The sequence below is a fragment of the Microtus ochrogaster genome, unplaced genomic scaffold (genome assembly GCF_000317375.1).
Source record: "Microtus ochrogaster isolate Prairie Vole_2 unplaced genomic scaffold, MicOch1.0 UNK107, whole genome shotgun sequence".
NCBI classification, from domain to species: domain Eukaryota; kingdom Metazoa; phylum Chordata; class Mammalia; order Rodentia; family Cricetidae; genus Microtus; species Microtus ochrogaster.
Window position 1 is genome coordinate 556,129 of NW_004949205.1, and position 20,963 is coordinate 577,091.

The 20,963-nt window shown below is 40.7% G+C and overlaps 1 protein-coding gene across 6 annotated transcripts in view; it reads left to right on the forward strand.

The window, feature by feature from the left end:
• Tmem164 (transmembrane protein 164) overlaps positions 1 to 20,963 on the forward strand; it is a 485,414-nt gene that overhangs the window by 71,389 nt on the left and 393,062 nt on the right. For all 6 annotated transcript variants that reach the window (XM_013355240.2, XM_013355239.2, XM_013355238.2 and 3 more), the window contains one exon: positions 17,982 to 18,048. In XM_013355240.2, coding sequence (XP_013210694.1) covers positions 17,989 to 18,048 — 60 coding nt within the window. In that variant the 5' untranslated portion in view covers positions 17,982 to 17,988. The remainder of the gene's footprint in view (positions 1 to 17,981; positions 18,049 to 20,963) is intronic.

The following is a 20,963-nucleotide window of genomic DNA, read 5'->3' on the forward strand; positions in this document are numbered from 1 at the left end:
ACAAAGCCAGTACGGGCAGTAGGATCAGAAACCCAGTGCCATTGTTCTTGAGTTCTCAGTTTTATTCTTTAATGCATCCTGCTTTTTCACTCAGCGACATTTCATCGAAATCTATCAATGTCTACTGGAATAAGTCTTATTTCAGAAAGCTGCAAAATACTTCATAAATACACAATTTATCTTGGCATTGACATATTAACAGATATTTATTTTCTTTCCATAATTCTGTGATAACCATTGCTGTGTACTAACCTGGTTTATTGTTGCTTTCAATTTTCGTTTGTGTGTATATGTGAATGTCTTGCCATAATAGTTGTCTTTTCTATACAAAGATTATTCTTATATAAGTTCCACATTTCCAATTCTACTTAAAGTTGCTTTACCAAAGATGGGTAACCAGTTGCACTAGAACAGTATATTCCATACTCCCTGATTCTTCCTGTAAACTGAACATCCATCCTTGTCAACTGGTAGACGTTTTATGTACTAGGCTTGAGTTTTTGATTCTCTGTCCTGTTCCACTGAATTGTGTACCAAGATCATATTCACTTGATTCCATTAGTTTAAAATTCAGTTAGCACTGTCTTGTCAATTTTCCTATTTATAAATTTTAAGATTTCCTTTTACTTAATATTCCCTTCTATTTCTAATAGGATTCTAATTAGAATTACATTACATTGGGTTTAGCTTTTTTAATTATGTGGTTCTTTTTAGCTAAGAAATTGTATTTCTTTGCATGTTCACATCTGATTTTGTGTTAATTAGATTTATTCTTTTCTTATCTATTATACACTCTTTTTGATACATTTCTTAAGAATTAATAGCTTTTCTCCTGTTGGGGCTCAAATATCTTCCTCATCTCTATTGCTAAGTGCTATTTGCTATCATAGAAAATGACTATTGACCTTCTGAATATTTATTTTACATTCAGCTATTATACAGACTCTCCTTTTATTTCTGGTAAATTTCATTTTTCTTTTATCTTTTCAATACTTATTTGTTCCATTTTACATTTTTTGCTTCTTTTTTTTTTGAAACTCAGTTACATACAAAACCTGTTGATGGCCTACTCTGCCTAAAGATTTTAAAATCAAAATGTTTTCTGTGTTCTTTTACATTTTCTATTGGCATTTGTTTATTTATTTGGTTTCGAGTTTTTATTTTTTTGTATTTCCACATTTCCTTACAGAATTGGTTGCTGTATTTGAACAGCAGCTGCATGAGTTCGCAATTGTGCTCTATGCCTTTTCTTGTCTTTTCTGGAGCACCTTAGTTAAGTTCTGTGCTACTAAGCTATACCCTGAGCTCTCAATTATTTTTTCAATACAGTGAATTATGTTGATATAATTTCTGGTTTTGAACTACAATTACAAAGGCTTATGAAGTAAGCCTGCCGATCAACAGTGTGTTATCATCTTAATACAAGGCTGAATTCTGTTCATCAGTGTTTTTATTTAGAACATATCTTCATTATTCATATGTGAGATAGAAATCTTTTGTGTTTTTCATTAGATTTGAAGATTAAAGATGGATAATATGTAGTAGAGAAAGTCTCTTCTTTCTCTTTGGCCTGTAATACTTAATTACCCTTAGAAATGATATGTGTTTTGAAGGTCTGACGAACCTCCCTTGTAAAGCGTATTTGAAACTGGTCCCTTTTCCGATAGGTAGAGTCATAATTACCTTTTCATTGTCTTCTTCTCTGGAAATCAATCTATTCAAATCATTTGGCTTTAATTGTGGTTGTTTGTGTTTGTTTGGAGATTATCTATCTATTCTGTATCTTCAGATTGCTTCCCATAAGTGTGGCTGAGTAAGCAGACTTCTCTATCATCACTTGACACTCTTTCCTCATTTAGTTATGCTTGGTTTCTTGACCTTAATCTTGTATGTTTTCGGTTGCTTCTTCTGTATTTAAATTTGCTCGGCAAGAGTGTTATCAATTTTTGATTGCTTTGTAGAAAATAAAGTCTTGGATTTATTCGCCCTTTCAGACATACTTTTAAGTGTTAAAACTGTCGACCTATGTCATTTAGCAGTCCTTACATCTCAGTGCGCACACCTAGGCTCCGCTGTGGGCTTGGTGACAAGTACAGCCTATCTATTTTTTATTCCTCTGCTAGTGCTTAGCTGTACCAGTCCTGTGCGAGTTTCCTGGCTTCCCAGCTAAACAGAGCTTGGCATGTTCTTTGCAGAGACATGCCCGGCCACTGCAGGAAAGGGGTTCTGTTTTGTACAGCTGGCTGCATTGCCCCATGCTGGTTTGGGACTGACAGTTCTCTTGTGGATGGAGTCAGGGCAGGATTCTCTACAGGGATCCCATGGTCTGTTTCACAGGGGAGAATGATAGTTTGCCAGTGTTCCAGCTGCGTCATGACTGTTTTGTTCCTGTGCACCTCTGCCGACATGTAACCTGCTAAGTGCCGCTGCTGGAGCCTGCTGCTAAGAGGGATGCCTTAGCAGAAGCCTTGCATCTGAGATGTAGAGCTAGATTTGGCAGGGTTTCTACTTGGCCCACTCCACAGCAACTTTGGGCATGGCGGTCTTGCAAACTCTAATCTCACCAGCTTCTGAAATTCTAGTCTGATTGCTTTCTGCTTCTTAGAACCCCTATCTTTATGTTTCTAGGTGTTCCTTTCTGGATGAGCAGCCTTAGCATTGTTTGTTTTATTGTATTTGTACTTGCAATGCTGTTCTCCATCTCTTTGAAACTGAGCCACTTTCGTTTTCTCATTTGGCTGCTTAGAATGGCTTTTTTCCTTAAGAGCAATGCTTTCTATGGTCACCCTATAGAATACTGAAATCAATACATTCTGCCCTCTGTGTTGAGGTTCCACCTCTCCAGAATCAACCAGCTGCACACCGAAAGTTTTGTTTGATTCTTTTCAAATTGCATCTGTTCTAACAGGAGGCTCTTTTTCTTTTCATTATCCCCTAAACACTATAGTGTAGCACATGTTTACAGAGTGTTTACATTGCATGGAGTGTTGTTAAAAACAACAACCAAGTAATCTAGAGAGAGAGAGAGCAAGCATTGAAGTGCAGCAAATTTGAAGTTAGTTACCTATTGCAGTTATCATTAGGGAACCTATCCTGTCATATTATGTGAAGCAGTTGGTCTTCCCCCTCCCTAGTTCATTTGTTTTTCCTTCAAGATAGACTCCCACTATGCATCCCTAACTTGGCTCCAACTCATACAGATTCATCTGCTGACTTGGAACACTGGTATTAAAGGCATGTGAAACCTTGTGAAACCCTCAGTCTTAGTAAATGAGACTTCTTGAAACTGACATGTGATGGGGTAGGGTGGGGTGGTGCACTCCTTTAATCCCAGCAGTTGGGAGGCAGATGCAGGCAGATTTCTGTGAGTCTGAGGCCATCGGGAGTTACAGAGCATGCCCTGTCTCAAAAAGAAATGTTATAACGTAAGCCAGGCATAGTGGTACCAAGCGCTGAGGCAGCTGAAGCAGGATGATCTCAAGTTCAAGTCCAGCCTAGGCTATATAGTGATTTGTAGACTGATCCGAGATACATATCAAGAGCTGTCTTAAACTTCCAAAAGAGATCTGGAGAGAGGCTGCTCAGTGATTAAGAGAGTTTGCAGCTCTTGCGGATGTCCCAGCACACATGTCAGAGGCTCAGTACTGTGTGTAACTCCAAATCCAGGAGATCTGACACCTCCTAATTGCTGGGTTAAAATCTACACCACATAGCCCACACCTTTTAACTTTTTAATGAAGTGTTTGCTATACAGCAATTTTGCATTTTTCTTGATCAAATTGATTACTTCTTCCTTCAGAACATGAGTATTTCCTATGTATGTATGTATGTATGTATGTATGTATGTATGTATGTATGTATTTAATTATTTGAGACAGGGTTTCATCCTATATCCCAGACTGGCTTGAAATTGACTGTGTATCCTAGTATGGCCTGGAATTCTTGGTTTTCCTGTGTCATTCTCTCAAATACACTACCACAGCCAACTTTCTTTCTGTATTTTATGCCTAAACAGGTTTTTTATTATAAGATTATAGAAAATCCAATGTTAAGCTTGTAAAAAAATATTTAATGTGGCCATTTAAAATTTGTACTAGGAAGATGGTGAAGTAGGGCTATAGCTTATATTTTTTCCTAAGTAGTTTTTTTCTCTGTATTTGTTGTTCATTTGTTTTCACAGAGGATGCCATGTAGCAGAGACTGGAATTTAATTTCTAGTCTTCCTGACTATTCTTTCCCATTGCTAGGATTATAGATGCTGTCACACCCAGCAAAGGATTCTCTAAGGTCGTTATCACACTTAAGCTCTTGTATGTGCTAGGAGTTAGCTCAGGGGATGTTTTATTATTCTGTTTATCCCTCTCTTGGGTTTTAACCCAGATTCATATTCTCTCTTTTTTTTTAATTCTTCTTACTTTATTTTATATGTATGGGAATTTTGTCTTTATATACGTCTGTGCACCACATGTTTGCCTGGTGCCCATGGAAGCCAGAAGAGGGTGTCAGATCCGTGGACCCACAGTTACAGACAGTTGTGAGCAACCATATGGGTGCTGGGAATTGAACCCAAATTCTCTACAGGAGCAGCTAGTTTTCTTCACTGCTGAGCTAGCTTTCTAGCACCACAAGAAGTTTCTTGATGCAGAGAATGGCCCAGATTATCATGGCCTTCTTTGGGTGGACAAAGGAACAGGTTAGGGCCCTAGCTTCATAGCACTGGGTTTGTAATAGTAGGTAGGTAGACCAGATCTTCCTTTGCCCTCTTAGCCTACTATGCCACCTACAGTTCTTTTTAGTAACTACTCTCAATTAGTTTTTTGGTTTCAGGGGAACTTTAATTGTTTTCCTCAGGATTTTGACTCCGCTTACTTTAATCCTATGATTTCATTGACGTCATCACAGCGTTGAATCTCTTCAGCCAGGAATTTTTTTTTTGTTTTGTTTTTTGAAACAGGTTCTCTGTGTAGCCCTGACTGTTCTGTAACTCACTCTGTAGACTGGACTGACCTCAAACTCAGAGATTCACCTGCCTCTGCCTCCTGAGTTCTGGGATTAAAGGTTTGTGCCACTACTACCCATCTTCATGAATTCGTTTCTTAATTTTTTGAAATTTTCTTTTATATTCCCTTGTGTGTGTGTGTGTGTGTGTGTGTTGTATTTCTCACATATTTCTCAACAAGGCCATTTAAATACAGTTTGTAGTTCATGATCTTTTATTATATCCTCTTTTATTACTGATGATTTGTAGGAAAGATTTCCAGTTTTGTATGTTTGTTTTATATTGGGCTACTATGCTTCAGTCTTATTTATATAATAATTTTTCAGCTGTTCCCCTTGGATTATTTTTCCAAATGGTAATTTTACCTCTTTTTTAAGAGCAAAACTGTGTTTTTTGTTTGTTTTGGTTTTTTTGGCTCAAGCCTGGTTGTATTGGCTAGAGTTTCTGGCATCATTTTGAATAATGCTAATACTGGAAAGAATCCTTATCTTGTTTTTGATTTTAATGGAACTATTTCTGGTGCTTCATTTAATGGTGTTTTCTATTGCTGCAACGAAACATCATGGCTAAAAAGCAAGTTGCTAAGGAAAGGATTTATTTGATTTATACTTCAGCATTGCTTTTCATCACTGAAGGAAGTCAGGACAGAAACTTAAATAGGGCAGGATTCCCAAGGCAGAAACTGATGCAGAGGCCATTTAGGAATGCTGCTTGTTGGCTTGCTCCTCATGGCTTGCACAGCCTGCCTTCTTATAGGTCCTAGGACCACCGGTCCAGGAATAGCACCACCCACAATGGCCTGGGCTCTCTACCCATTGGCCACTAAATGAGAAAATGCATGACACTCCTTCCTCTGATGACTCCAGCTTGTGTCAAGTTAACATAAAGCCAACCAGTACAAATGGGGATATTTTTATGTTTGACTCTTACATTGCCTATTGGCTTAAGTTAGATATGATATAATATGAAGAAATTATCTTGTTCTTAAGTTGTTAAGTTAATTTAAAAATTAAGAATTAATTTATCCATCCATCCACCCATCCATCCATCCATTTATTTGTTTATTTCTTGCAGTGCTGGGGTTATAACCCAGGGCTTTGCACATGCTAGGCAAGCACTCTACTGCTGAACCACCCCCTCAGGATATAGGTGGCTATTGAGTTTAGTCAACACTTTCTAGATAGAAGATGTTGAATGGTTCATTGGTATTTTTTTCCCTTTGACCTCATTTGTTATATTGTTTTGATAGAATTCCTAATCACAACTATTGAAGGGCTGCTAATATGATCTCCTCTTTTCCTCTGTGTGTTTGCAAGAGATTCATATTTGGATTCCTTCGCATGAACTTGATTGATTTTGCTCTGTCACCCTGCCATGAAATTTAACTCCTTGTCATTCTTCCTTACTTTGCAGAATTCTCTTTGCCTCAGCTTGTTGTTTTTCTTTCTCAGGGCGCCTTATTCTGGTGGCTTAAAAAAAATATACCTGCTTCTTAGAGTCCAGGTTTTCTTGCATACTCTCTAGGATGCACTGAGTTTTGTAAAATCCTTTCTAGTTCTTACACTAAATTTGGATGTTTGTGCTTCTCCAAGTCTTCAGAATGATATGCGCTTCCCCATGTGCTGCCAGACGTTTTCATAGGAGCTGTGCTGGCTTTTTGTATGTCTCTGCATATTCAAAGGAGGGTCTGTTGTTTGTCAGAGACAGATTGTATATAGTGAATATTTTTATATTCTCTACTGATTAGAACCACTTCTCAGCTCCATTCTTTGCTGGCAGGTTAATGCATACAGCTTTTTAGCCTGTTTCTCACAGTCTAGTAACTACTCAGATTTTCTGTCCCAACTACTAAACTCTCAGATATGTTGAACAAATAAAGTCTGTAAAAAGTCCTAGACTCCTTTATGTGTAATTCCCAGAGGTTTTCTTGTGAAATCTTCCCTTCTCAGTACCAATCAGATTTGCTAGCACCAATCAGATCATATTGTACTCTGTTGACTTTGGAGAATTGATTAGAGCCCCTAACTAGATATAGTTAGGATCCAGGAATTATTAATATTACCTGAAAGCAGTTGTCAGCCATGGAGGAACAGCTGTCTGATTTGTGGGTTGCCAGCCATGAGGCTGATCATAGCAAGATCTTGCTCTCTTCTTTTCAGGTTGTTAGAAGCTACTGCATGGCTCAGCCACAGATTTTTTTTCCCCTCACTTTAGCACTACCTATATTACTGATGAAGATTTCTTGCAAATTCTGGCTGTCGGTTTGTCTGACAGTCATTTAAGGTTTTCACTGATTTGGGGAATTTGATCATTTTTGGTACCTTATAGTTACTTGAATGGAAAGTTGGGAGAGGCTGTAAGCCATGGATTTTAAAGTAGAAATCTAGGTATATTTTGGTTTGGGGTGACTTTTTTAATACATAAAATAAAGAACTACATAGCAACATTTTAGACCTTAGGGGCTCATGACATAGAACAACATAATCTCTGGCCTTGAACAATGTTCTTTTGATAGCGAGAAAGGAACCTAAAATATGCAAAGGAATGAATATGGCTATGTTCCACTAAAGTGTTAGTTATGTAAGCAGCAGGATCAGATGCAAAAGTTGTAGGGACTGCTGAGGGTAACAGTTGTGTGACATCACTGTTCTTAGTGCTGAATCGTAGAAGTAAAAATAGTTAATATAGGAAATTCAGTGATAGGTATGTTATCACACACCCAAAGGAAGAGCAGGGCCATAGTTCTCTAACCCTGACTTTACAAGGATTAGATCTAGTTTACAGAGAGTTCACAGTTGAGGTGGAATGAGGTTTGGACTGTCCAATAGAACATTAGCCTTGTTGGTTATGTAGATAGCAGTAGGTGATTTTTTTGCCTATTGGGATGAATAGCTTGATGAGGGATAAAGAATTCTTGAAAGCTGAAGTTGCTTCTGGTGATGCCATCCCATGGTCGTTAAGGCTGCAATTAGTCATCATGTCTTCTGATACAAGAATCATACAGGGATTTTTCTCTTTGGGAAAGTTCTGGTATTACCACAGGTCTTCATATTGGAGGCATCTTAAATAGCAAACAGGAAAGGGCCTTTGAGATGTCTCAGTGGGTAAAGGTGCTTGCTGAACAATCCTGAGTTCAATATCCAAAACCCACATACAGGTGGAAGGAGAGAACCAATGCCAAAAAGTTGTTCTCTGTCCTCTAGATTTTCTACCATGGCAATCATGCATTCCCCCCCTCAATAATTACAATATTTTTAAAAATCCTCAGACTCTCCTTCCTGATTATAATACAGTTGTTAGTTAGACTGCTCATAGCGGATCTTATCACTTCCTAAGGCTAGAAAGCACTGGTTCTTAAGTTATTGACCACAGTTGGTTTACTAGATAAAAGAGTACACACTGGCTGGAGTCTGTGGTCTATAGATAAGTTCAAGGTAAACATTCTTCCTTGTCAGCTGGAGACTTGGGCTTTTACATATGGAGAACACTTCTGAGCCTATTACTTTTCTCTTGGTGCACAGAGGATAGTCTCTACTTCTCAGCTCTAGTCTTTGCTGCCCTGTTTGACTAGTAACTATGAACAGCCTAAATTCCTGCTGCATTCTTCAGTCTGTCCAGGAGTTAGGAGCTGGGGAAGCACGGCTCTGGTGTGTTTGATGTCATGCCTGGAAAACAGCAGATCCAGGTCTATTTTCCACTACCCTTGTGACATTACAGGAAGGTGAAGATCTCAGGGCTAGGGGCACCGAAGTCCTGGAGCCACATAGCAGTTTCAGAGTTCCTCTGTCCTTATTGGGTCTGTTAGTTAGGCTAAAGGTGGTATTATAATCACATGGGAGAATGCTTTTACACCCCTTCCTGGTCTTTGAAGGCTGTCTCCACAGGCGAATGTAATTTTCAGCTTGGGTTTTTTTTTTTTTTTTTGCCCTTGCTGTACTTTCCTTTCATCCATCCACCCAGCTATCCACCCATCCATCCATTTATCCATCCCTGGGTCTTACTATATTTATTGTATAGTTTGACCTTGAATGCATGGGCTCAAGTGACCCCCCTCCAAGCCTTACCAATTGTTGGGACTTACAGGACAGTGATGCCTTGGCCGGCTGGTTGCTCATTTTAGATTTCAAAGGGGTCTAGGAGCTTCTTAGAGATGATCTTTTAGGACTTGCTCCTTCTCTCTCTTGGGATACTTTGAAGGAATGGAAGGGAAAAGAGCAGCAGCTAAGGTTTTCCAAGCTTTGGGTTATGAACCAACAGTTCCCTTGCACTTGTGAACACCCACGGTTAATGTGATGGGTTAACCCAACTGTGCACCAAGAGTCAGGGACCCTTAAGCCTTAAGTCTGTGACATTTTGAATGGCTACAGATTCCTCCACCCATCCTGTGGAAGAAAAGTGGCTGGCAGAGGGCTGACCAACACCCTCTGCTTCTGGAAGCCTATGGTACCCTCCCCCCCCACCCCCGTTCTGAAACTCTGACAGCTGCTCATCATGAGCACATGGAAAGCAGAGGAGCTGGGATGCAACTGAGATTATCTGATCATGAGTATCTGCTGACTCAGTCCCAGGAGGCTTTTAAATGAGAGGAGATGAAATTTCATCTGTGCCGCAGAGAGCAGAGATGCCCTGCGGGATGGAGAGAGGACTATAGGCCAGGTGTGAGCCAAGGTAGGTGAGGAATGTGGGGGTGGGTAAGGGTAAGAATTAGGACAGCCTGACATGTGATCATGGCATTGAAAGACTGATAGCCCGTTGACCTTTAGAGCACATGATATTAGGATAATTCTGTAGCCTTGTGATACTCTTCTTTTTCAACTCCCACTTAGACTTTATTGTACTCCCTGAATTAAATGTTACTTTTTCTGGGATTATCATATAATTATTGACTTTTAAATATCATGGCTTTCTCCAAAGAGCCTCATATCTGGATCTGTGAGGGTTCTGAGGCTCTGACACTCAGCTTGAAGTTGGTTTTTCTTTTTTTCCCTCTCTTCCTCCCTCTCTTCCTCCCTACCCCCCTCATCAGTGTTGAAGACTGAGCCTAAGGTCTCATGCATTGGAGTTAGGCATTTCATCACTGAGTGTAGCCCCAACCCTAACCTGTCGTGTCTGTTTTTCCCAGTGCTTATCTTCTGTGGAACCTGAGGTTTGGAACTGTAGCTCAGCTTAGAGTCATAGATACAGCTTTTAAAGGGATAATCTTTTTGGCACCCTTGGTGTGGAGGCAGCTGATTTGGGCTTGACTTTGGACTCATTACTGAGAAAGGTGTTTAGAAGATGGCCTCTGACCTGTGCAGCTTTATTAAAGCTTGGTCTTGGCAAGGGAGAGAAAGCTGGCCAGAACACTATGCAATTAAGAGGGAAGGAGACCGGAAATCTAAAAGACTCCTAAGAAATTAGCAGTAGTTCTGGGAAATAATTTTTTCGGTGGTGTGGTACTAAGCTCAGGTATCGCCTTTCCTAAGACCTAACTGTCTGAACCCTGCCTATATTCACAAGCATTCTTTCCTTAGCACTTTGAGTAGTGAGGGACTTTTCCAGTTGATTCTAGGTCTCTTTCCCTTCCATGTCCACAACATAAACTAGCTTCTTCCTCACATATTCAGTTTTGCCTTTTACACATCTCCTGTGACGATCTTACTGAGTAGGGGCTGCTTTCTTTTTTCTTCCTTTTCTTTCTTCTGTGTAACTGTGTTTCATGACATGTGTTTGGGCATGCACCATCTTCAGGAGAAAGGAAGGCTATCACTCCAGATAACTTTTCCCATCTTGAGAAAGCCAAGTGTGGACTCTTCCTGCACTGTGTGTTTGAGAAAAGAACAATACAGTTTAATAAGATTTGGGCAAGGTATGTTGAAGCTGTGCAGTCAGTAATGGAAAAGTAGAGATGCCCCAGTCTTTAAGTCACGTGTGCTTGCTGTACAGAAAAAAAATGAAACACTTCATAAAACAACAAAGACAGTCATGAATAACAATAATTTCTGTTAGCAGAATGATATCATTTTCTTTTCATTTTCCTCATGTATGTACTCAGAAATAAGAATTATTCTTTTTTATGCTTTGTAATTTTTTAAAAAGCAAACAGACTAGACATGGTGTTGTATTCCTGTAATAACAACACATAGGAGGTGAAAACAGGGGAGTCAGGTTATATAGCAAGGCTATGTTAGAGCCTGTCTCAAAAAAAAAAACCAAAAAGGCAAACAAAACAAATGTTAGTAAGCACAATTACTTCTATATATTAGTTAATATACTATAGTTGTTTCCCTATCTATTTTATTAAATACCTCTCTAAAAATTATTTCTAATGGCCATATAAATATCTATTATTTGGATGAATAATGTATCATAATGTAGTTTAATTAAGATAATATGAGTGACTATAAACAGTGTCCTGTTAATTTAGCATTTATCTTCTTGGCTAGATGGATATTGAAGGAGTCTTGAGTCATCCAGTGGATTTCATGACCTGGGCTATATGTGTGCTTTGCCTACTTGCTTCTCAATCCTGAGTAAAGATGAAGACCTCAGCCTCCATTTCTGCATTTTTAAAAATGTATTATTAGTAGTGGCTCCCTCCTTGTATGCCGCTAACAGTTTGTGTAGCTGACCCCTGGAAATCTTTTAGCATGGAGCTGACGTACACTAAGTACGCAATAAGTGTTCCTAATAATACTAGCATTAGCCTCGTTTTTATCCTTCGCCATCTCTCCCTGTACCTGACTTTTAAAATTTGAGATTGAAAATTGCTTTCATTTAGATAAGTAGAATTTCAGAATGGAAATTACTTTCATCTAAGTAGCCTCTTTTACCAGTTGAGCATTTTCCAGATGGAAACCTAATGTCAACTTCATATGACGGGGCAATGTTCTGGAACCTTTGCGCTTATGCTGACCCCATTTGATCCAGTATAAGGTAGTGGAAAGCCACTGGCTGCAAACGGCGGGGGGGGGGGAATGATGGTCATTGTGCCCACAGGCAAAACCACCCAGACTTCCTCTTGTACTTTAAAAGATCTTTATGTACATTTTTTTATTCTCCATTATTTATTTGTATTTTACATACATTGGTGTTTTGTCTGCATGTAAGTCTGTATGAGGGTGTGGGATCCGCTGGAATAGGATATAGTCTGCTCTGTCTGTATAATGTTACTTTGTATGATGTTTTCAAGATGGACTAGTGTTTTATCTTAAGAGTGTCATATAAATGGAACCTTACTGCATATAGCCTTTGGAGAATGGCTTTGTGCATTTGTGCATGCAACATAGGGCCTTTTTATTCTTTGTTTTTCTTTCTTTTTTTTTTGAGACAGGGTTTCTCTATGGTGGTCCTGAAACTCACTCTAGACCAGGCTGGCCTCGAACTCACAGAGATCCACCTGCCTCTGCCTCCTGAGTACTGGGACTAAAGGCATGTGTCACCACCACCTGACCTCAAAGAATAGTTTTGTTTTTTTTTAATTTTTATTTTTGAAATAGACTTTCTCTGTATAGTCCTGGCTGTCCTGGACCTCCATATGTAGACCAGACTGTTCTTGAACTCACGGTGTTCATACGTTTTGCCTTTCACACATGCTTCTTTTGAGATGCATTCAAATTGTTACCTTTGTCAGTTGTTTCCTTGCTTTCTCTCTGAGTCATTTTCCACAATATACATTGTCCAGTTTCTTTAGTCTTTTTTTTATCATTTAAAGGGACTTGTGCTGAATCTATATTTTGGCTATTACAGAAGTGCTGTCAACATTAGTGTGCGCATTTTCACGGAAACATACATTTTTACCTTGGGATGGTAAATACTCTGGAGCAGAATTATTGGGCCACAGAATAGGTAGTTTTAGCTGTCTACACTTTTATAAATTTACTTTTCATTGGATTTGTTTACTTGCTATCTAGTTTTGTGAGTTCTCCAAAGGTATTAATGACACAGGGTACATCAACCACTCCCGGGAAGATCTCATTTTTAGGAGTTTTTCTTTTTGGGGTGATGCAGTTTGTTTTTCAGATTTTGGGGTTTTTGTTGTATTGGGCCTTTAGTTTGTTTGAGAAAGAACTTAAAGTTGGGTGTGTAGAGGGGAGGCAGAGAAGAACTGGACAAACTTGGGGGGAAGAGAAGAATATGATCAAATATACTATACAGCCCAACTTTCCTGAAGTAGTCGTTTTACATTTCCCTTGTTTCCTACAACGAATAAGCCCTCCAGTTTCTTTCCTTTCTGTGTAAAAAATTCTGCTGTGTTGTTTTAGCAATTCTGTTTGAAGGTGATGGCAACGTTCTGCTGTTCTCACATAGTTTTTACACTATGGCCAAAAGCACATGAGCATATCAGTGTGGTCTGACTCTGAAGTGTTCTGTTTTGATGACTGATGGGTCTGTTCTTGACCAATGGCACATTGTTTTGCCTGCTGTAACTTTAAAATCAGCTACTGTCCTGTTTTTTTCTGTCCCTATGTCCTTTCCATGTACATTTTAAGATCAGTTTATCCATATACACGAAACATGCTGCTGGGAGTTTGGTCAAAAGTGCTTGGAAGCTGTAGATGATTTTGGTGCAAGCTGCAGCCTTCCCTCTGTGGAGCTCTAGGTTCTAACCAACTAAGTTTCCAGAGCACAGTATGAACTAAAATTGTGTGCAGGAGGGTTGGAGTGATGGCTTAGCCAACTTAGAGTACTTTCCACTCCTGTAGAGTATTTGTGTTGGGTTCTAGTATTCACAAGGCAGCTCACAACGGTCGGTAACTCCAATTCCAAAAAAATCTGACACCCTCTTCTGGCCTTGGGGAGAAACAGGCACTCAATGTTATACACACATACATGCAGGCACACACTCAAACACATAAAACAAACAAACAAAACCAAGTCTCATAAAAAAAAACTGTCTGCAGAGGAAGCATGAGTGATAGTAGTAGTTGCTCTTTTGTATTTTTCTTTTACCAGGTGGCCAGTCAGGTGTAGCTAAAGAGGAGACAGAAGAGAGGCTGGAGAACAAAGTTTATTTCATTTGGAAAGATCTAGTACTCTCAGTGGGGCCACATGGAAAAGACATCAAGATGAAGTGGTCAAGAAGAAGGGACTGTCCTTGAGTAGTCTTTGGGAAGGCAAGACAAGGCAGAGCTGGGTAAAGGGTTCAGGGCTGGCTAGTTTGACTTATTTCTATATGCTTTAACTGAGGGGTGGATTTGAGTTGCATGGCACCAGGTCCTGGGATGGCTGAAATGGAGAAGTGTACTCAGAGGAAGGGTGGCTATGGACTGATTAGTTTACATACCAAAGATTTGCCCACAACTGAGCCCCTCTGTCTTTAGGACTAAGTCTCCAGAAAGGACATACTTTCCCTAGTCAGAAAGGTTATGGGGAGTACATGCTTGCGTGTGTGTGTGTGTGTGTGTGTGTGTGTGTGTGTGTGTGCGCGCGTGCATGAGTGCGTGAGTGCCTGCGTGTGTTTGTGTGTGCAAACACTGCAGATAGAACCCAGGGCTGTGTACATGAAACATATGAAGCAAGTGATCTTTCCTCTGCCATTCCTCTCTGTCACACACAAAAATAATTAAAATATTTTTTAAAAGACCTCAGACAGTCTTTCTAGATTATAAAACAAAAAGGTGACTAGTTATGCAGGACATACGTAACACTCATGCCATGCATGAAGATGGGTAATAACTAATTATACAGGATACATGTAATGCTCATGCCTTGTGTGAAGATGAGTACAGTGACAAAAATGTAAGTTTGAAACTTATTGCCCACGTGATCTTGGGCAAGTCAATTATTTAGAGTTTTTGTTTTCTCAGTTATGAAATGAAGAAGATAATGATCATTATAATGAAACCTAGGTAAGCTGAGTGTGGTGGTATACACCTTTAATCTCAGCACTCCAGAAGAAGAGGCAGATGGATCTCTGTGAGTTCAAGGCCAGCCTTGTCTACATAGTTCCAGGACAGCCAGAGCTACATAGTAAGACCTTGTCTTGAAACAAATAACCAAAACAAAACAAAATAAAAACCTAGGAGGATTGAATTAGATATCTTTGAATACTTAGCCCAGTGATTTACAGATGTTCAATATTTTTTTTTTTTTGGTTTTTTGAGACAGGGTTTCTCTGTGGTTTTGGAGCCTGTCCTGGAACTAGCTCTGTAGACCAGGCTGGTCTTGAACTCACAGAGATCTGCCTGCCTCTGCCTCCCGAGTGCTGGGATTAAAGGTGTGCGCCACCACCGCCCGGCTTGTTCAATATTTTTGTAATTATTTATGGCAAAGTCCATTTTATGTATTAAGTATAATTCACGTTACACTCCCCACTCACCTTGTATAACTGAGTTTTGAGAACTTTTTTATTCTTTTTTTATTATTTAATTAAAATTTCTACCTCCTCCCTTCCTCCCATTTCCCTCCCGCTCCCCCCATCCACCTTCCCCTCCCTCCATCCAGGACTAGGAAGGTGAGCATCCAAACAGACTAGACTCCCGCAAAGTCATTACATGCAGTAGGATCAAAACCCAGTGCCATTGTCCTTGGCTTCTCAGTCAGCACTCATTGTCAGCCATGTTCAGGGAGTCCGGTTTGATAACATGCTCCATCATCAGCTGGCCTTGGTGAGCTCCCATTAGATCAGCCCCACCGTCTCAGTGGGTGGGCGTACTGATATAAGGTAGTGATTAATGCTGGAAATTTGAAGTGTGATGACAAATAGATTTGAGTGAGTCTTGGCATTGAGCATGTTACCTTTTTTTCCTGAATGAACTTTGTTTTCACATCAAAATGATGGAAAAGTCAGAGTGCCTGTTTAGAAATTCACTACCAGAGCTAGGTGAGAGGTTCATACAAAGCGATTAATGTGATACTCTCCTGAAGTGTATTAAGTGAACATCATGATCATTGAGGCCTTGGTGACAAAGAACAGCAGGAGGAAACAGATTAGCGGGGATGAAAAACAAGTCTCGGGATTTCTGTGCCATATTATGGGGCTGTGCTTGAACATTCCTTGGTTGTTGGGCCACTTTTGTGAGCGACAAGAGGAGCGCCAAATGTCTAGGTGCAGGCGTGTTCAAACTTTGTTTTGTTTTGTTTTGTTTTGTTTTGTTTTTCGAGACAGGGTTTCTCTGTGGCTTTGATGTTCAAACTTTTGATGCCAGGACATAACATTGTTATCTACAAAGTTCTCCATTGAAAACAATAGCAAAAGTCCCAGCATTGTGTTTTACATTCATGACTGCTCGTTGGACCACATTCCTAGTTATATTGGGCATGTGCAGCCCATGGCCCAAAGATGGACACACCTAGTAGGGTTCTTCTTCAAGATATCCTGTTGTCCTAGGACTAGTATGTGTGTGTCAGGGTGGAGGGCAGGGCTGAGAGGTCATCTAGCCTCTTCAGTTGTGTGTGTCTTCCTGAGCTTGTGCTGAGACACACAGATCAGTGATAGTTGGCCATGAGCGTCCAATCAGCTTTTCTTCAGGAGGAACAAACTCATTTTCTTTGCCTCTTTCTCAAGAACTATTTGTCCGGAATGGTGAAGAAAGCTAGCTCCTTCAATCTCTTCTCAGAACCTCCCAAGAAGGTTTATTCCTGGGTTCTTTGTTCTTGACATAGGAAGTATGGATAGTATGCATTTTATTTTCTTCTTCTTCTTCTTCTTCTTCTTCTTCTTCTTCTTCTTCTTCTTCTTCTTCTTCTTCTTCTTCTTCTTCTTCTTCTTCTCTTCTCCTTCTCCTTATTATTATTATTACTGGTTTTTCGAGACAGGGTTTCTCTGTAGCTTTGGAGCCTGTCCTGGAACTCGCTCTGTATCTAGCGTCTAACACACAGAGATCCGCCTGTCTCTGCCTCACCAGTGCTGGAATTAAAGACATGCACCACCACCACCTGGCAGTAGTACTCATTCAACAAGTCTGGTATTGAGACCTGGAAACACGATCATTACTTGATGTTCCTCTTCTCTTGGTCCCTTCCTCTCCCCTCTTCTGTAACGCTGTAATGTAGGCTAATCAAGGATTCGACCACTAAGCTAAGGTCCTAGCACTGCCAGCCTTTAAGCGACAAAATCCCTTATGTAAAATAGATCAGAGAAAGCCTGAAGGTTTCCTTGTTTGCCCTCCCTCACCTCTTGCAGCAGCTACTAAAGGCATTGCTAATAGCAAGGAAACAGTTTGCATCACACCACAACCAGATCCTATTAGTTTCTTTTCCTGTGGCTATGTTAAAATACACTGACAGAAAGGAACTTAAGGAAGAAAGGGTTTATTTTGCTCCCAATTCCATGTTCTAGTCCCTCAGTGTCAGGATGTCAAGGCTGCAGGTGCAGCCAAGAGCAAAGAGCAATAAATTAATACATGCAGCTCAGTTTCCTTCTCTATTTTACACAGTCTAGGATCCCAAGCCAGAGAATGGTCCTGCTCATTCATGTTGGGTCTTTCTGTCTCAGCTAACCCAAGTTTGATAGTCCATCACAGGCATTCTCGAGTTAACGTTAACTGGGAGAGTTTTTCACAAGCGTTCCTGGAAGCTTGCCTCCTAGATGTCACATTGACTACACGGATCCTCATAGACAGCTCTCTAGCTTGTACCAATGCTTTCTGTCCAGGTCTTTGGTGGAAAGGCTGACCATAGCTCAGTAAACAAGCAGTCGCCTTCTAATAAACTGGCTGCTATAGTAACAACAAGCACTTAACTGCTGCACTTCCACTTTTCAGACAAATGCTGCAGCAGTTAGAAGCATTGGGTGGGACTGACAGAATGTTTAGGAAACAGACTACAGGTATGTAGTGAACAGTCAGTTGGAACCAATGTGTGTTCAGGAAGAGTTTGGGGATTCTGAGGTAGTATGTGTTTCAGGTAATAAACACAAAATATACCGATTTTCATCTGCTTTGCATTTGGATGAACTCTGGGGCTGCTTTTTACAGAGGGCTGCTTCTTACACATGTCCTACCTCAACCTCAAACATTTTCTTCTCTCTTGTGACCTGCTGGTCTTCTTTCTCCTACAGGTTACAGATGCACATGCTGAATGGAGCTCTTCTGGCATTGCTGTTTCCTGTGGTAAATACGCGGCTGGTAAGTCGTCTCTCCTAAGAATGAATCAGCAACATCTGAGTCAGGAGAACTTCTTTGCTACCCATTGTTTCTCCTAAATCTTTGCCCTTATGGCTACATGATTTGAAGTTATGAATATCTGTTGATGTTTGCCACAGTTGTGTCTATAGTTAGAGGAGGCTTCGTGGAGCAGGAGTACTGTGTTAGACTTGCGCTACAGCATGGGTTTAAATCAGAAGTAGAGAAACCAAAACTTTATAAAGAAATTGGAGAGGTTCTATGGAAGTAAATGGGTCTAAGTCTTCACCCTTAGGCTGAGACTTGTAGATGTTTTAAGAGGTGCAATAATGTAGACTAACATGCCAGGGAGCCTCAAAACTTGTCTGTTTTACTGGAGACCCTCGCGAGCAAGCAGATTTCTTATCCATCCACTCAAATCCACAGGGCAGAATGGATCGCTTCCTCCACCTCCCCCTTCAGGAGATGGAGGAACTAAAAGGCTGGGGGAATAGTATACTGTCTAGACTCCTACATGTCGTGCTCCTGAAGTTAGTGAGACACTCATTGAAAGTCCAGGGGACGATTATTTTTAAACATGACTAATACAGCTTTTTGCTTTCACTACTTAAGTTTGCCTTTCTGATGAACATTATAGCGTTACCCTTGAAATGGAAATTCCACTTGTGGATAGAATTTCATAGCTTACAAGGTCTTTTGCTATGCTAGGCTGTTTTTGAGGTAGGTACATAGGACAGCTATTACAGCCTCTTGCTTCATAAAGGAAGGAACTGATACTCAGGATGTCACCTGAATTGTGACAGTTAAGACCAGAGTCTGAGCCTCTCAGTCCTAATGTCAGACTGTATGCTGTTCCTTCTACATCATGTAATCATCTTCACTTCACAGATGCTTCTCAGTACTGTAAATTGTGCTGGTCTAGATTTATATCACATAGCAGTAGGAATTAAAAGTCAAAGTTCATATAAAGCAATGAATTTTGAACCTTCTCACTAGGCTCCAGACTCATCAGATTATTAGCTGTGGTTATGGCTTTAGCTCAGTGCTAGAAGGTCTGCCTAGTCTATTCAAGGGCCTGGTTCCCACCCCTTGCACTATGAAACAAAGAAACAAGCAAATAAGGAGGCTCACGAGGTCCCACAGGCAGAGAAACTGGTTGGCGGGACAGTAGCAAACAGACCCCCAAGTGATATCAAAGCAGGGCTCCTCAGACTGTTCCCAGAGAACCCATGTGTTAGGAACTTCTAATTCAGTTACTCTAAGTGTATAATTTGAAGTGTGGCCTGAAATTAAGCATCAACTGGGTGTTGCTTATTAGGAATGTGGGGCTTCAGGCCCCACCGCAGACTCCCTGTTGCTGAATCTACTGAGATGGTACCCTAGATGACTTAGATCCTTTCCCGCAAGGAGCCCTTAAGCACCTTTTATGTGGACCATTTGGGGTGATGTGAAATGAAAAATGGCAGGCAATGTTGTTCCTCATTTAATACGCAGGGTTCATTCTGATCAGTGTTCCCTTATGAGATGGCGTGGGCAGGAACAGGTTGCATCAGAGGCACGTTTGCTCTCAATACTATGTTCCGCATAATATAATTTTCCTGAATTGGCCTGCTAAATATACTTCTGGTATACAAGACCCTGGATTCTTTCCCCAGTACCAAACAAACAACCACCGTAAAATACCTTTCCCTTGGTCCTCAGAACAGAGGGCATAATGTATCACAGAATGGCATGGATAACCCACATTAACAGAATAAACTTGTACTTGCTGACTTTGTACCCCATTGCTCTTAACCTGCTGTGGCCCAGGGATGTGGAGCAGAAGTTGCTGTCTGCCTGTGGTAGGAACATCTAAGGCTTAGTTAGGAAAGCACCTACTGCTCTCTTGTGCCGTCTCCCGTCTCCTTCCTCACCTGAGTCCAGCTTCCAGGAGAGGCCAGGTGACACAAGAGCTGCTGTCTTTCTATTCCACTAGCTACCAGGCCTGGTACAGGGGGTGAAGGTACCTCAGAAAATCATTCCCTAGACTAATGAAGCCAGTGATTCTGAGTTTGAAGGTGCCCCTCCCCCCAGAACTCTTGCTAAACAGCTTGGGCCACTTGCCTTTCTGTTCCCAGTGAAAACCTTGTAGAATCCTGAGTGCCAGGCAGAAGTTCAGACTACCATTGAGAAATGAGGAGAATGGAAGTCCCAGGGGGCTTGGTCACACACCTGAGGGCATCTAGGATGCTGGTGGCAAGGAGTTCATTGAGACAGTCTTGTTAACTGCAATTGGGTGTCTCACCAGGTCTCCTGATGTTGTCCTCAGCTTGTTATTAGTCGCTGCGGCGGCAGCAACCTCAGCTGCCACTTCTTGAGGGCCTGTTTTATGCCAGGTGCTGTCGTAACTGTTTTGCATGAGTGGATTTAGTTAATCTTTTCAGCTTCTGAGGCTGTTTTCAGTTATCATCTTCAAGGTCAACATGCCAGAGGGATTGCCTTCTTTAGGCCTCTTTCTTGGGCTTGAAAGTAGCAGCCATCATATGTTTAGTCTCATGATTTCTTGGTGTGGTTAATTACTCATGAAGACATCTATCACATTGGATCAGAACACATTCTAATAGCTTACTTTTACCTTTATCTCTTCTTTAAATTCCTGTCTCCAAATATACTCACATTCTGAGATATGAGGTTAGGATTTTGACATATAAATGGGGGGTTGCAGAGGACCTTCGATCCATGATGACTGGACTGTCTTACACAGATAACCTTGTTTCATTTCTGCCCCCCTTGATGTTTTTTCTATTCCTGGCTTCTTTCTTCCATCCCTTTTCCCTTCTCCTCTTCCTCCTTTTCTCTCTTTGCCCCCCCCATCTCTTTTCTTTCCTTTGTCATGGCATGGATCAGCTATTACAGTACACAATGCTTTCTAAATAAAT